The 15197-nt window shown below is 43.5% G+C and overlaps 2 protein-coding genes across 11 annotated transcripts in view; one reads left to right on the forward strand and one right to left on the reverse strand.

Annotated features, from left to right (window-relative positions):
• Positions 1–2865: 2865 nt before the first annotated feature.
• Positions 2866–7731, forward strand: PDCD5 (programmed cell death 5). The gene is made up of 6 exons (XM_062499949.1): positions 2866–2931; positions 4406–4446; positions 5597–5658; positions 6096–6187; positions 6413–6484; positions 6817–7731. Exons 1-6 carry the CDS (start codon positions 2866–2868, stop codon positions 6862–6864), a joined length of 381 nt encoding a protein of 126 aa, XP_062355933.1. The 3' UTR covers positions 6865–7731.
• Positions 7732–8302: 571 nt separating this feature from the next.
• Positions 8303–15197, reverse strand: part of ANKRD27 (ankyrin repeat domain 27) — a 55373-nt gene continuing 48478 nt past the window's right edge. For 9 of the 10 annotated variants that reach the window (XM_062500345.1, XM_062500346.1, XM_062500348.1 and 6 more), the window contains 4 exons: positions 13855–13963; positions 12305–12386; positions 11703–11775; positions 8303–9961 (listed from right to left, as the gene is read on the reverse strand). In XM_062500345.1, coding sequence (XP_062356329.1) covers positions 9692–9961; positions 11703–11775; positions 12305–12386; positions 13855–13963 — 534 coding nt within the window. In that variant the 3' untranslated portion in view covers positions 8303–9691. The remainder of the gene's footprint in view (positions 9962–11702; positions 11776–12304; positions 12387–13854; positions 13964–15197) is intronic. The other variant, XM_062500353.1, reaches the window with a different exon arrangement.

Below are 15197 nucleotides of genomic sequence, written 5' to 3' on the forward strand. Positions count from 1 at the left end.
CAGCTTTTCTTTAGCCCTCTAGTGTTTGAAATTGAGCCTCAAGGAGCTTGTGAAGGATCCTGTTTATTGAAAGTGATCTCCTGAAGTTTTTTACATATCTCAAGTAGTCCTGATAACTCTGCTGAATTTCTAATGTACACACAGAGCATTATTACTTGCAAGCCAACTCATACTGAGCATTTTTGACAGCTGTCATTCCTAAAGAATACAGAGTATAAGTTGAAAAAATAGAAAAAACCTGTTTTAAAGCATGTCTTTTCTGTTTACCATCCTTCATCAATATAAATGATACACAGAATTCTGTGAATATATCAAAAGTGTCTAGAACTTTCAGGAATCCACAATTTCTGCATCATAACTAAAGGTTCTGAACACTATAAACAACTCAACTGATTCTGAAAAACCCTGGTCCATCCTTTCATGCTTTCACATTAAGAACTGCCCAGTTCGCAGAGGAAATGATCTATACCTGGGAGCAGCTGAAAAAGGAACCAGGAAACAGACAAGACAAAAATTATATACAACCTAAAGCACTGTTGCCTCCAGATTTCTTTAATGAACCAAACTCTCTCTTTTTGCTTCCTGAGCCTTGTATCATAATTGACAAATAACTACGACACCTTCCCAAAACACAAAAGCTCATCAACTGCCAGCTCCCTAATAAACTCATCCAGAACAACTTATTAAGACATAACCTTTAAGTGTGTGAGCAAACAATATGCAGTGAAAGCCGCAACACAAATATCTATAAAGAGAGATGAAGTATTAGGATTACTGCAGCTTTCTCTGAGTGAAGGCAAGCATATGGTGGTATAATAGAGCATGAATTTACAGCAGCAGAGATGTACGATATAGATTAAAGCTTCATCTGGGAGAACATACTGCGCGGCAAAAAAAACAAAACAAAACCCCACAAACCAACAATTTTTTTTTTCTTTCTGGTTTAACAATGAGCACCGAATACACTTGTGTAGATCGAGGGCTCCCTCTGCTGCCCACGGGGAAGGACAAACCAATCCTGCCTTCTGAGCCGCTGAAAACGTGAACCCCAAATTGCCCCGATTTTCAATCGGTCTGAACATGCTTCTCAGAGCACGAGGATGGATGCGAGGTTTTCAGGCAGGACGTACCGGCTCCTATGATTCATCTGAAGGGTGCAACATGGAAAGATCCACAGAAAACTAACTGCACTAATTTATGCTGTAGCCACTCGCTGCAAGAGTTGCTAAAGGAACAAGCACTTGACACATTTTGTCACTGTTTAAAACTAGACCAGAAATATTTGGTAATACATCTTTATTAGCCCTGCTTTAAGGGAATTGCGGCTTATTCATTAATCAGCTTTTGGGGTTGTTTCTTTGGTTAAATTAAATCTTAAACTACAAGTGGAAAACCTACAGCCTTTAATAGGAAGTGTGACTGATCAACAATAAAGGCTGAAATTAAGGTGTGAAAGTTGCTTTTCTTACATGGTCGAAGCTGTGAAAGTGTCAGTAATACTTGCATTACTATTTTGATGCTATTATAGTGTCTTTGAACCCAGTCAGATGAAGGCAAATAACTTTGTCAGCTTATTGGGGGAGGTTTTTAAATGTTTTTTTCTATTTTATTCCAGAAACAGGGCTGTGGCTGAAGGTCAGGCTGTCTTTTAGTCCCCATTGCAGACTGGGGACCAAACTGGGGAGCAGGGAAGCACTTCTGGGGAGCCCAAGCCGAGCAGAGCTCTGGCCAGCGCCACTCCCTGATGCTCCCGTGGAATGATCCACCGATTCGTGTCCCCACGGCCGTTTTTAGAGGAAATCCGAGGGCCCGTGGCAGACACAGAGCCCAGGCCAGCAGTCCATGGTGACATTTGTGGCAGTCACTGGCACGAAAAGACAGAGTAAAACCTCTGTGTTCCATCAGCCCGGCGGGACCGTGCTCATCCGGCCGTGCCCTCGCACACGGAGCTCTCCCGGACCCTGCCCTCCCACACGGAGCTCTCCCGGACCCTGCCCTCGCACACGGAGCCTTCCCGGACCCTGCCCTCCCACACGGAGCTCTCCCGGGCCCTGCCCTCACACACGGAGCTCTCCCGGGCCCTGCCCTCGCACACGGAGCCCTCCGGGACCCTGCCCTCCCACACGGAGCTCTCCCGGGCCCTGCCCTCGCACACGGAGCTCTCCCGGACCCTGCCCTCCCACACGGAGCTCTCCCGGGCCCTGCCCTCGCACACGGAGCCTTCCCGGACCCTGCCCTCGCACACGGAGCCTTCCCGGGCCCTGCCCTCACACACGGAGCACTGCGGGACCCTGCCCTCGCACACGGAGCCCTCCGGGACCCTGCCCTCACACACGGAGCACTCCGGGATGGCCCCGTCCCGCTCCGCTCCGCTCCTCACACTGGCAGCTCCCAAAAGAGGGGTAGCTCTGGAAAGTCCAAGAACTGCTGGATAGAGTCCAGCAGAGACCACGAAGATGACGGGTGGTCTGGAGCATCTCTGTGATGAGGAGGGACTGTGAGACCTGGAGCTGGAGAAGAGTGAGAGTGATCTCATCAATCCATACCAGTATCTCCAGAGGACGGTGCCAGGCTCTGTGCAGTGGTGCCCAGCGATAGGGCGAGAAGCAATAGCCGTAATCTAAACCACAGGTTCCACATCGGTATGAGAAAGAACTTCTTTACACTGCGGGCGGCAGAGCTGCCAGGGAGGTGTGGAGTCCCCCTCTCTGGACACATCCCAAACGCACCCGGACACATCCCTGCGTGCCCTGCTCCGGTCGGGGGGCTCGGGCATCGGCAGTGGATTGGCCTCGCCTGGTGCGGGCGCGGCGGGAACAGCGCTCGGCGGTGGATTGGCAACGCCTGGCGCGCGCGGCCTCAGCCATGGCGGACGAGGAGCTGGAGGCCCTGCGGCAGCGGAGGCTGGGCGAGATCAGGGCCGAGCACGGGGTGAGGGAACGGGGGGACCAGGGCCGGGCAAGAGTGAGGGAACGGGGGGATCAGGGCTGGGCATGGGGTGAGGGAACGGGGGGATCAGGGCCGGGCAAGAGTGAGGGAACGGGGGGGATCAGGGCCGGGCACGAGTGAGGCAGCGCCCGATCCTCCGCCTGAGCCGCTTTCGGCGCCTCTCGGTGGTTGGAGGGGAAGAGGAGAGGCATCTGCGTGACCGAGGCCGGAGGGAAGCGGGAAGAGGCCCGGCCGTGCCCGGAGCTTTGGCTGGAAACGGCACCGAGGGCAGCCCCGGCCCCCGCCGCCACCTCCCTCCGCTCCTGCCGTGAGAGGTTCGGCACACGAGCGGTCCCGCCCCCGATCTCTCACTATTCCATGGATTACTACCTTCCTAGACAGCTCACTTTTCAGAGCTGAATCACAGAATCACAGAATTGTTAGGGCTGGAAGGAACTTTTAGAAATCATCCAGTGCAACCTCTCACCAGGGCAGAGTCACCTGGAGCAGGTGACACAGGAACGTGTCCAGGTGAGTTTGGAATGTCTCCTCAGACGAGACTCCAATACCCTCCCTGGGCAGCTGCTCCAGTGCTCTGCCGCCCTCTACGGAAAGAAGTTCTTTCTCGTGTTGAGATGAAACTTGTGTTTTAGTTTATGGCCTTTGCTCCTTGTCCTGTGCTGGGCACCACTGAAAACAGTTGGACACCATTCTCTGACACAATCCATATGTGCATTTATATCAAGTGTTAATTTTGTTGTTCCTGTGAAGTATCTTCCTATTTCCAGCCAGGCTGATTTCCTGTCTCTGTGGTTTTCCATCCTATTTTCACCCTTTTAAATGTTACCTGTAAAATCCAAGGTGTTCATTTCATATAAAGTTCAGGTTTTTTTCCTTTTTTTTTTTTTGTTATTTGCTTCTGAATAGTCACCAGTAATAGTGACTTGGAATAGTGACTTGTTTTTCATATGTATTAGTGTTTAATGCAGGAACCTACTCTTGTAGAATCCCCCTCATTAACTTTTCGTAGGTGTCAGGAGTTAGACTTGATGATCCTTGTGGGATTCCAGCTCAGAATATTCCACGATTCTGTGATTTCAGCTGCCATGCTGAGAATGTGTTACGTTTCATTTTACTTATCCTTAGCTTACTCTGAAGGATTTATAGGTAATTTTGTCAGTATGCTGGGCTTTGGGGAAACCTATTATCCTAGACCTAAGGGGAAAGCCTCTTCCTGTCCAAAGCCACAGGAATTTGTGGATAGAACAGGAACAGCACTCATCCCACTGTTGGCATGACTGTGTTGTGAGGAAAGCAGAGGGTGGCACATTTATTTGCTATGGCAGCAGATTCCCATTTCCAGGCTCTCATCTATGGGCAAGCAGGTTTATCTTCCATCGATGCTGCTGGAATATTTTAACTTTCTTTCCTGTGTGGAATGATTCTGGATTGTGATATTTGCTCTGATCTTCTTCAGGATCCTGCTGCTGATCCATCACAACAGGAAGCAAAACAGAGGTATAAATGAGACTACTGAATTTTGGTCTTGGATCTAATAATTTTTAACCATTTACTTTTTTTTTTTTTTTTTTAGTATTTAATTTATTTGGAATGCTGCCCCACATTTGTTTTGTTGCCACCAACAAAGGAATTGAAATGGATCAAAGATTTGATGCAGGTGTGGCTCCCATGCCATGACCATACTGCCTGAGCCCTGCTGGCGTGGGAGGGCACAGTGAGAAAGCAGCAGCAGCTTGTTTTCATTTGGAGCTTGTCTGAGTTCAGTGACCTCGTGAGCTGTAGTGTTACAGTAGGGTGCTCTGGGGAAGCATCCTCCCTCCCAGTGTCACCTGCTTCTGGAAGGCAGAATCCTTGTCTCCTCCAGACTTGGAGGAGTTCATGATCCAAGTCTTGAAGGCTTGGCAGAACTCCCAGACTGGTGCTTACTGTCAGTGGTGGGTTTGGGTTGGGTTTGGCTGTTACTGCAGTGGGAAGAGCCTTTCCCAGTTGATTTGATTTTTCTGGGATATCTATTCCAGTTAAAAATCTGAAGCAAAATGATTTTTGTTGAAGCTTGGTGTGGGAACAGTGTTCAGTGTTTGTGCTAAGGGGAAAACTGTAAACAAGTGTTTGAAGAGCTGACTTGGCACAATCCAAGTCTGTATTAACTAAAGTTTCATAAACTAAAGCTCCAATTTTGCTGATACTTATATCAATTATTGTAAATACATGGAGACTTAGTGAAAAGTTCTAAATACATAAATGAGCTTTGGTTTGGTTTTGGAATTGTGTGGACAATTCCTTGTGCCTGCTTTACCATGCACTGCCTTGGAGTGAATTCCACATGAATAAATGCAGGGTCTAAAGGGTAGCACAGCTTTTGTCTCTTAAAATGTAATTATGAGCAGTGAGTGACAAGGTGTAAATATGAAACTCCACCTTGATTTCTTGGAAGATGTTCCAAGATGTTGCCAGCTTTTTAACTTCAGTATGTGTAGAGTGCCCAGGACAGTAAGTGCTGTAAATATGTCATGTGAATGTAAGGTTTGAAGTGACCTCAAGAAGCCACTTCCATCAATCGAAAGTCTTCTGTAGTTTGCTGTTATGTGCATGTTATTTTAGGTGTTTGAAATCGCACTTTTAATGTGTGGTTCACTTTTCCTTACAGGGAAGCAGAGATAAGAAATACTATTTTAGCTCAAGTTCTTGATCAAGCAGCTCGTGCAAGATGTAAGTATCCAAGTAAATTTCTAATAAAACATACTCATCTAAGTGACTCCTCAAAAGTGTGTGTTGTACAGAGGCCAGACTAGAAAAATAATGTTGTTGCTGAGAAGATAAAACTTGCAGTTTTCAGTTGGCAATGTGAGTGATTAAAAGGGAGAGGCTCCTGGATATCTGAATTATGCTAATGTTTTGGGTTTTATTTAAATTAGTAAAAGGAATTATACTGAGTCAAAGTTGTTTAATCAGAAGCAAGTATTTAAAAGAAAGTAATATTACCTGTCTTGTACCTGGCATAAATGAAAATGCCTTTTTCAGTTTATTTCACAATCCTGGCATGAAGAAGATTGTTTCCTAGGGACATTTCTCACTTTTTTTTATTACTAATGAAGGTATGGGAGAATGTTTAAAACCCAAGTGAACAGAGCCTGTTTTTGTTGCAGTAAGCAATTTAGCACTTGTGAAACCAGACAAAGCAAAAGCAGTAGAGAATTATCTAATACAGATGGCAAGATTTGGACAGCTAGCTGGAAAGGTGAGTATATTTCCTAATTCTTTCTCACATATATTTATTATTATACCCAATTCACTCTAAAACAAAAGATGCTTATAATAGATGTAAATTAACTGTAAATAACTCCTAAAGACTATTACATAATTCCATCAAAACCTTTTGTAAGAAAGGAAATTGTGATTCAGTTGTTTGATACTAAGCATCTTTCAGAGTGTGTTTATCCACATTTTTGTTTGACTTTCCTAGGTATCAGAACAAGGTTTGATAGAAATACTTGAAAAAGTGAGTCAGCAAACAGAAAAGAAAACAACAGTGAAGGTGAGTTTTCTTTCCTAAATGTCATGTTGTATAAAGTAAAGCAGCAGGATTGCATGTGTGGGACCAATTCAGGGTGGAACTTTGTACTTGCACCTCTTCCCCTGCCCTGGTGGGTGCTGGGGTTCCATCAGAGCAGCCCTAAACATTTGCAGCTCCTGGGGCCAGTGTGGTGTGGGACGGCCTGGCCCAGCCCCTGGGGTGGCAGCCCAGGGTTGGAGTGGGTGTTCTGCCCAGCAAGTGCCTTCATTGCCACATGCATGGACTGGGAAAGGCTTGTGGCAGCCTGGATTTACCATGAACCTTAAAGTTTCACTTTATGTATTTCATTTTAGTTCAACAGAAGGAAAGTATTGGATTCTGATGAAGAGGATGATTATTAATACTACTGTAAGGCTGCCAAACAATAGCCTGGGAAAATGCTGTTAGCAGGCAGAATGCAAGATCTGAAAATGTTTACGCTTCTTGACTTTTTTTTTTTTATTATTATAAAAGGCCAACAAATCAACTTGTAAAATAAATCTTAGAAGGGGGATTTTATAACTTAAAGTTTTGTAGTATAAGCAGCCTGAGCAGTGTGGGGCTCCCTGTGGCTTCATTAGCATGGATGTTTTGTTACCCCTTCCTCACTGTAAGCTCTGCTTTCACCCACTGCACCCACTTGACTTGCTGTTACTGGAGATATCAAACACAGGAGCCAAGTGAGAAACAGGGAACAACTACTCAGAGTTTAATGTTTGTCCAGGCTCTGTCACAGAAGTGTTACAAAGGAGATCCCCTGAGTCCCTGAAGGATGCCTGCCCAGGCAGTCACCGGCTCTCAAGTCCTTACTGGAAGTTTAAAAATGAAGGTATACAAATAGTGTTGGGATCAGGGGATTCCTACCAGGCTGTCTGTGTAAAGAAGTGTTACCAGCAAACAGTTGAACTGTTCCCCTGGTGAGCTCCTGGGCTCTCAGACAAAGCAAGTTAAGTGTGTCATACACAGCACTGTTCAGACACTTGGTATTGTGCATTCTTACAACTACCTCCACTTTTATCAAATGGCTGGAGCGTTTCTGACCTGGAAGAAATAGAAAGACCATTTTCCTAAACTCTGCAACTCCTGCATGCATAATGTAAAACTGAACTTGTGCTGTACCTTTATTCAAGAATATGGTTATGGAAATCAGTAGGATAAATACTGTAATGTGCTGATAAACTCTCCCACCACAACCCCCTTATCTGACATAATTTCACAGGACTGTGTACAATTCCAACTGCAGTGTTTTTTGGAAGAGAATAAACTTGTTTCAAGTGAGCACTATTGAGTGTGTTTTTCATCTTGTCTGAATGTGGTTAAAAATAGGAAAGAGTTGATATTTTTGTTTCCTTTGGTTTAGACTGTGCATTTTGCTTCTCTGTAATTAGGCTGCCTTAGCTTTAGTGATACCTGAGTGTGCCAGATTTCTTGAGAATAATCACCCTTATTGAGTTTGAAGCCAGAGTGTGAACTGATTGTTCTTATCTATATAGTTGAAAAATCTGAAGAATAATTTAGTTAAATGCACACTACAGTTAAAACACAAGGAACATGTTTTAATTTTTTAATGTGAATGTAAGGCTAGAAAAGGAAGTTACACGAAAATGCTGCTTCACTAACAGTTCTATTTTGTACACCTCTGTGCATAAATCTAAAACCACATAACCTCATCAAGTTACCTGTAAATGTAGGAGGAAGGAAAGTCCAAGAGTAAATGGAAGGTAAAGTCTTCAAATGCCTACAAAACCAAGTAAAGAAATCTGGAATAGACTCAATGCTTGGACAAAAGCACTCAAAGAATACAGCATTTTCAAGAGTTCTTTTACTAGTTTTTTCTTTCCATCATTTGGCACAAATCCAAGGCACATCAGAAAATCAGATGAACTCATAAATTATTAGAAAAATAAACACATTACCCTCAAATCCAAATGTCATTTGACATTTTACCTCTTAGGTTAAAAATTTATCTGAAAAACCCACCACTCTATCTTCCAGCTTTGTATTTTGCCAGGTAGTTTACTAATACCACAGTTAAAAGAAAGAATTATCTGTACAAACAGTTCATTAAATAAAATGCAAGCTGGATGTGATGAGCCAAGAGTAAAAAAATACTGCACTGCAAAAGCTGGCTTGTGCTATTTACACCTTTTCCTCCCATAACCAAACAGTAGAAAATGAACTTCACATCTAAGCAGCCACTTGGTAAGTTCCCTGTGAGCTTTCAGTTCTTCAGTGATCACCCCTGGGAATGGGGCAGGATTTGGCCTATTCCAGCCAGTGCTCACTGATGTGAGAAGTACCTTTCATAGTGGGAATTTCACCTTTTTAAGAGCAGTCCAGAGCAGGCTCCAAAGCAGTTTTGTCTTGTGATGTTGCCAGGTTCAGAATCAGGAATACTTGTGCATTTTTGCATTACTTGCTTTAGAGGGGGAAAGCAACTTAATTTTGTGTGCCCTTGCACCTTGTGCTTGCTTTTGCTTTTTTATTAGGCTGTGAATAGCAAGTCCAAAATTTAGCTTTGTCAAAAGCCCTCTACTTTTTCCCCAGTATCTTGGCTCCTCTGTAAGAACTTGATATTGCAGCTCCAGTACAGGAGAGCATTGCTGAGAGATTAGCAAGGATTACATCCCTTCACATTAATAATGCAGATGTTACGGACTGTTGTTTGCCCAGCTACTGAAATATACAGAAATATATACTATAATGGTTTGTAACATTACAATAAAAATAGAGACATTTCAATTACCTCTGGCAATAAATACCTTGTTATCCAATATATCTTTACATATATATAAATATATTAAATTCTGAATGTAGTGATAAAAACTGAAAATGCAAAAATTATTCAGAGATTTTTAAAACAAAGCGGGTGGCTGAAAAATACAATACAGGGTTTCATTTGGTTTACTGTTACATAGAACTTTTTAATAAGTGCTGAATAGAATAGGAAAGTGATTTTGGTGCCTTCATCTCATCACGTCCCTGTTAGTGAGATCAGTGATGACCTGGCTGCGTGGTCACCTCCAACATGAACAGAGGAGTCAGGCTCCAGGTGCCAGAACATTCCAGCTGTGCTGCAGAGCTGGCCTGTGCCTGCTCTGAACTGGGACATCTGGCACAGAGTGAAGGGCTACTGAAATTCACACCACCGCCTTCCTCGGCTCCAGGCTTCCAATCCGTGCTTGCCTGTCAGCGATGTGAAACGGAGCCATCGCAGTGCCGGGGCCGTGGGACGCCTGGCTCTGCAGGGCTGCGTGAGCCACTGTCACTGCCCTCCTCTGCTGGCAGTGGCGCGCTGACCGTGTGCCTGCGCTGCAGTAATTTACTCCTGGGAGGCGCTGCCGTGCCATCATCTTCCACAGACTCACCACTGCAACCCCTGTCAGTCACCCGAACTGTGCTCTGGTCCAGCATTCCGACACATTTTAATTTGCTTTTATCAAAGCTTTTAATGGCCATCTGAGGAGAGAGAAATGGTACGTTAAAAGCTAAATCTACTTTCTTCATTAAGAAAGAAAATTAATACATTGTTTCTTGAACATTGTTATCACATGAATTTCATGACACTGAGAACACAGCCAAGATTAAAAATAGCATACTTTGTAAGAGAGCAACTATATTTGGGCTACATATGGGAAAACAAGAGGCCGACTGCCCCAGGCTACACACACATCAGAAAACATAACAGACATTCTAAAACTTAATTTTACCTCACTATCCCAACATCATCCCAACTCTTCTAAACACATTTTGTAATGTAAGCCTCAATGCACTTGAAATTAACAGCTATTTCTTTTACTATGAAGAAAAGTGGAAGCGGTAACAGACAGAGTCACCCAGGTACTGCTGAAGGCATTTCACTGCTTCCAGAGGTCACCTGAAAGGGAAGAGACACCCACCCTCCCCACCCCCTTAGTGCCTCTTTTTGATCGTTACAACTATTCATATCTTCCACTTCCACACCTGCTCCTGCTTCTCCTGTACAGAGTGGGTGCCTGTCCTGGATTACTGGCCACTCTGCAAATGTTAAAATAACCAGGAGAATTAAAGAGAATCCAAGCATGCTAATGGCAGATTTTCTAAGGCAATAAATAAAGGAGAAAGTGGCTTTTTTACTGCAATAATGGCAACAATCTTGTAAAAGCTGCAGACAGAGGTTATGCACATGTAAATCCACTAACAATTCAGAGCTTTATGGACTCATGAATCAGTTCAGCCACAGCAGTATGCACTCACAACCACAGAACAGGGCTGGAGTGCTCTGCATCAGGATCACATATTAATTTTCTGACACCTGTGTACTGAAATGACATACTGCCTTCAGTGATCCACAGTTATAAAATCTAAATCCCAAGTTAAGTAGTGGAATATTATCATTCAGAAATAATTAATAAAATATTACAGCTTTATAGAATTATTTCAGCATTCTCAAGGCTTTTGGCCAGTACTCAGTCTTCTAAGGACTGTAGAAAAAGGAAGAGTATTTAATTTTCCAGAAGGACATGAGCAGCAGAGTCTGCATTTCCAAGGCTATGTCAGTCTAAGGATGGGCAGCTGCTGGACTAACCTGGTAAAAACTGGGTTTATTTTGACAGGTCATTTTTCTCTTGATTTAGTGTTCTGAAATGGCTCAGCAGAAGAAGCAATGAGAGTCAAAGGCAGTGTAAAGGAGCAGAAGGAGCACAAGCTCAGGGGAAGGCAGCATCCAGCAGTTGGTGTGGGTGTCACTGCACCCCAAGCAGAAGTGAATCTATTACGTTTGTGTCACAGCTGGCAATGCAACATGCAGTTTGTTGTCACCCTTGTAAACAGTCTCCCCTTACAAGCAGACTTAAAGCAAACCCTAATTTCAATATACTGAAAAATGTCTCTCTTGCCAAAGCAAGCTATAGCTCCAAGAAGCTGCAGTTTTCCAGTTCTAGGTTTTGCTGGACAGGGCATGGAAAACAAGACAGAGATGAAGCCTGCAGTAAGAGGTGTAAGAGGTTTAAAAGTAAGAATGAAGTGTTTAAGAGGTGTCATAGAAGCACCACTGAAGTTCAAACAATGATGAATGAGCAATTTGGCAAACAGGTCAGAACTTTTGTGATTCAATGACCACCACTAGTAACTTTCTCTTACATGTACCCAGAGTAACAGCAGAGCAAACTAACATATTTGCTGTAATATAAGAATAATCTGAACAAGTATTTCCACTTACCTGGTGCAGTAAGTGGTAGTCAAAATTAGGAACGCTTTTATCTCTTGTTATTGTTCTCCGTAAGTGTTTTTCTCTGAAGAAGATTTTAAAGAAATCAAAGAAATTAAATGTCTTCACAGAAGCCTTTCATAAAAGCCTCTCTCAGAAGTTCCACAAGGTGGAAGTGTCTCACCAGAGACAGGGAGCTCCCTGACAACACCTTCCCAGAATTGCAGCCTACTCATATTCTCTGTATTTTACTATGGAATATACATTAAGGCTGAAAAAGATAACAAGCAAAACCCAGCCAGTGAGTGAACACCACTACAGTATTTTTAAGCAGTCTGGCTCTGAAATCCTCAACTGATGATACACCAAGTATTAGTGCAATCCCAGTTCTAGACACATTTTCAAGCCCTCCCTCACCACCCCAGTGAGCTTGTCATGCCCAGAACATTTGCCTGGGGATGTGACTGTGCCAGCCCTGCAGAATTAACATCCACTGTCACACCACCACCTCATGTGTAACCACCCCGACCCACTCTGGGGCTTTATTAGCAGCTGCTCTTCTCCTTTGCTTATGGGAAACAACAAACACACTCTGAGCAAGCTTCTCTGCTTACTTGTTAAATCTGTTAATTGATTGGACCAGTTTAAGTTGTCTGCTTATGGGATCATCGGCTTCCTCACAGGGCTTAGGATGCACTGGGGGGTTAAAAGAACAGGCAGCTAAAATTACAACTCAGTCACACTTAGGAATTTAAAAAAACCACAGTTCTGATTTTAAATTTAACATAAAACTATAAAAGTGCTAACTTGAATTAGAGTGGTGATTTATCTTTGGAAATTTAAAAAAAAGTTTAAGTTGCAGAAGTAAACATTTTTCCTTGGATTAGCACAACTGGCCAGTCTTCTGAAGAGACTGTAATTCTGGACTTTGAGGCTCTGAATTCCAGTGTTTACCAACCTGAATTAACACACAGATGCTAAACCATCTCTTATTAGTATCACCCCTATCTTCTATTGCTCTTTTAGAACTATTTTTAGTATTTGAAAGACCTATTCTCAATTTTAGGTATCAGCATGCTGTGGTTAATTGTGGTTTTCTGTTGACCAGACATTCACAATCTTTCTGAGAGAAGGAGGCAAGAGTTACTTTGAAAACTCATGGATGCTGAAAGGGGCACTCCTGCTCCTCATCTTCCCTGATTCCTGCTTTGCAGCCTCCCTGTTTTCTTTCTACAGTCCTGGTAGCATCAGGTCCTTTGCTGAGCTCTCCAGCTCAGGGAGCACAGCTTTTCTTACATCCCCAGGGTAGTGAACTTGAAAATTCACCAGAAACTTGAGCCAGCATAATGGGAGCAAAGGATAAGGCAGATCAGAAGCTGAGGGTGAGAGATGAGGAGGGAGAATCTCTGGTCCTTAAGCTTCATCTCAGAGGCTGCTTAGGCACATTGAGATAGGGGCCATGTGTCAAATCCTTTAAGGAGTGAAGTAATTTTGCATCATTGAATATAACACACAATGTTATTGCTATTAAAAAGGGGAAGGTCAGAGTTAACATTGTAAGATAAAAGGTATCTAAAGGATGGTGACTCATCCTTCCCAAGGCACAGGGGCTCTGCTGCAGCCCAGCTGTGCTGTCACTGCACCTCATGGCCACGCTGTGCCACTTCCTGCCACTTGCTCAAAGTCCTCTGCAAACTGTGCTATAAGGTCACCTCTGTGGCTCTCATTTCTGTCCCAAAACATGAGAGACAGTAACTTATGAAGAGTCACTCCCTGACCTGTTTTAGGGCAATATAAATGACACCCAACAGTCATTTAATCCTGTTTTGCTTTGCTTTGCTTTGTTTTGCTTGAAATCACAGTTCTTACACGGTTAATGATTTCATCTCAAATGTGGTGTGTTTTTACCTATGTTTTTGTAGGTAAAATTCACACATATACACCAAAGTAGGTGAAAATCAAGTTTGAAGCAATGTCACGAGTATAATACAAAGCCTGCTGGATGTAGTTACAGTATTTTAGATTGTTCAGGTGTTACCTATCATAAATATCCAAAATAATTGACTATTATTATATGTAAAGGAATTGTATAGAATATTTTATATAGTCACCCATGAATTCCTAAATCACTTTTTATTCATATCAGTGGAAATATCACAGGTACCTTTTTTCCTTATCTTGACAGTAACATGCTGCTCACTCTCCTTCTCTCCCTCTGCTGATGCAGGGACACAGCTTGGTGCTGCTTCCAGCAGCTTCATGATGTTTGAATTCTTGATTTTAAGAGTTTCCATTTTCACCATTATTAAAGAAAAACAACAACACAATTTAGTATTTTAGTCTGTGCAGAGTGTGTTAATTAATTCTTCCATGAATCAAGACAACACATATAAAATAACTCATTATAAAAACAAACTTAAAATTGTATAATTCTGAGGTGGGATAAAATTAGTGTTCCATAAGTTACACTGTAATGCAGTGATGATGTTGGAGTGCTGACCCCTTATTTTAAGCTGTATTACTTATGGTTAAGCCAATTTCAGTTTAAACAGCAACATACACACTAAAATTGTTTCAGTACAGAATTTTGTGGTCATTAAGCTCCATCTCAGAGGCCATTTAAGCACATGAAATTAGGGGCCATGTGTCAAATCCTTTAAAGAGTGAAATAATTCTGTGTCATTTACTGTTACATATAATGTTATTGCTATTAATAAAGGGGAAGGTCAGAGCTTTATATTGCAAGATAAAATGAATCAAAAGGCTTGAAGGGCAGAAGATGGTGGGTGGGACAAGGAACGTTGCTGCCAGTGCAACTGATTAGTGCAAGGTATTCATTTGCCTACATCCAACATTGCTTCTGCTCTCTGCCACTACAGGGATTTTAATTACATTGGTGCTTTACTTATTCTAGACTCATCCTTTTTGTGTAGGATAACTTATTCTAGAAACATGACTGGCTTCACAGGCCACTGGAGTCATTTGTAGGTTGTGGAACGAGCAGGCATCTCAGTGTTTCTAACCCCATAAGTGCTGAACACAGCTGAGTCAGTGCAGCCCTGCTGTGACAGCAACACTGCTGCTGGAAGCTTGCCCTGCCCTGTAAGCCATGGCCAGTCTCATGTGAGTGAGAGCCATGGCCAGTCTCATGTGAGTGTGAGCCGTGGCCAGTCTCATGTGAGTGAGAGCCGTGGCCAGTCTCATGTGAGCCATGGCCAGTGTCATGTGAGCCATGGCCAGTGTCATGTGAGTGTGAGCCGTGGCCAGTCTCATGTGAGTGAGAGCCGTGGCCAGTCTCATGTGAGCCATGGCCAGTGTCATGTGAGTGAGAGCCGTGGCCAGTCTCATGTGAGCCATGGCCAGTCTCATGTGAGTGAGAGCCGTGGCCAGTCTCATGTGAGTGAGAGCCGTGGCCAGTCTCATGTGAGTGAGAGCCGTGGCCAGTCTCATGTGAGCCATGGCCAGTGTCATGTGAGTGAGAGCCGTGGCCAGTCTCATGTGAGTGAG

This window comes from Cinclus cinclus, chromosome 11 (genome assembly GCF_963662255.1).
Source record: "Cinclus cinclus chromosome 11, bCinCin1.1, whole genome shotgun sequence".
Classification (NCBI taxonomy): domain Eukaryota; kingdom Metazoa; phylum Chordata; class Aves; order Passeriformes; family Cinclidae; genus Cinclus; species Cinclus cinclus.

What these genes read in the sequence shown, in the direction of transcription:
- PDCD5 (XM_062499949.1), top strand. Translation starts at nt 2,866, where the DNA reads ATGGCGGACGAGGAGCTGGAGGCCCTGCGGCAGCGGAGGCTGGGCGAG. An exon ending in AGATCAGGGCCGAGCACGGG is followed by an intron (nt 2,932 to 4,405) that starts GTGAGGGAACGG and finishes GATCTTCTTCAG; the next exon opens with GATCCTGCTGCTGATCCATC. An exon ending in AAAAGAAAACAACAGTGAAG is followed by an intron (nt 6,485 to 6,816) that starts GTGAGTTTTCTT and finishes ATTTCATTTTAG; the next exon opens with TTCAACAGAAGGAAAGTATT.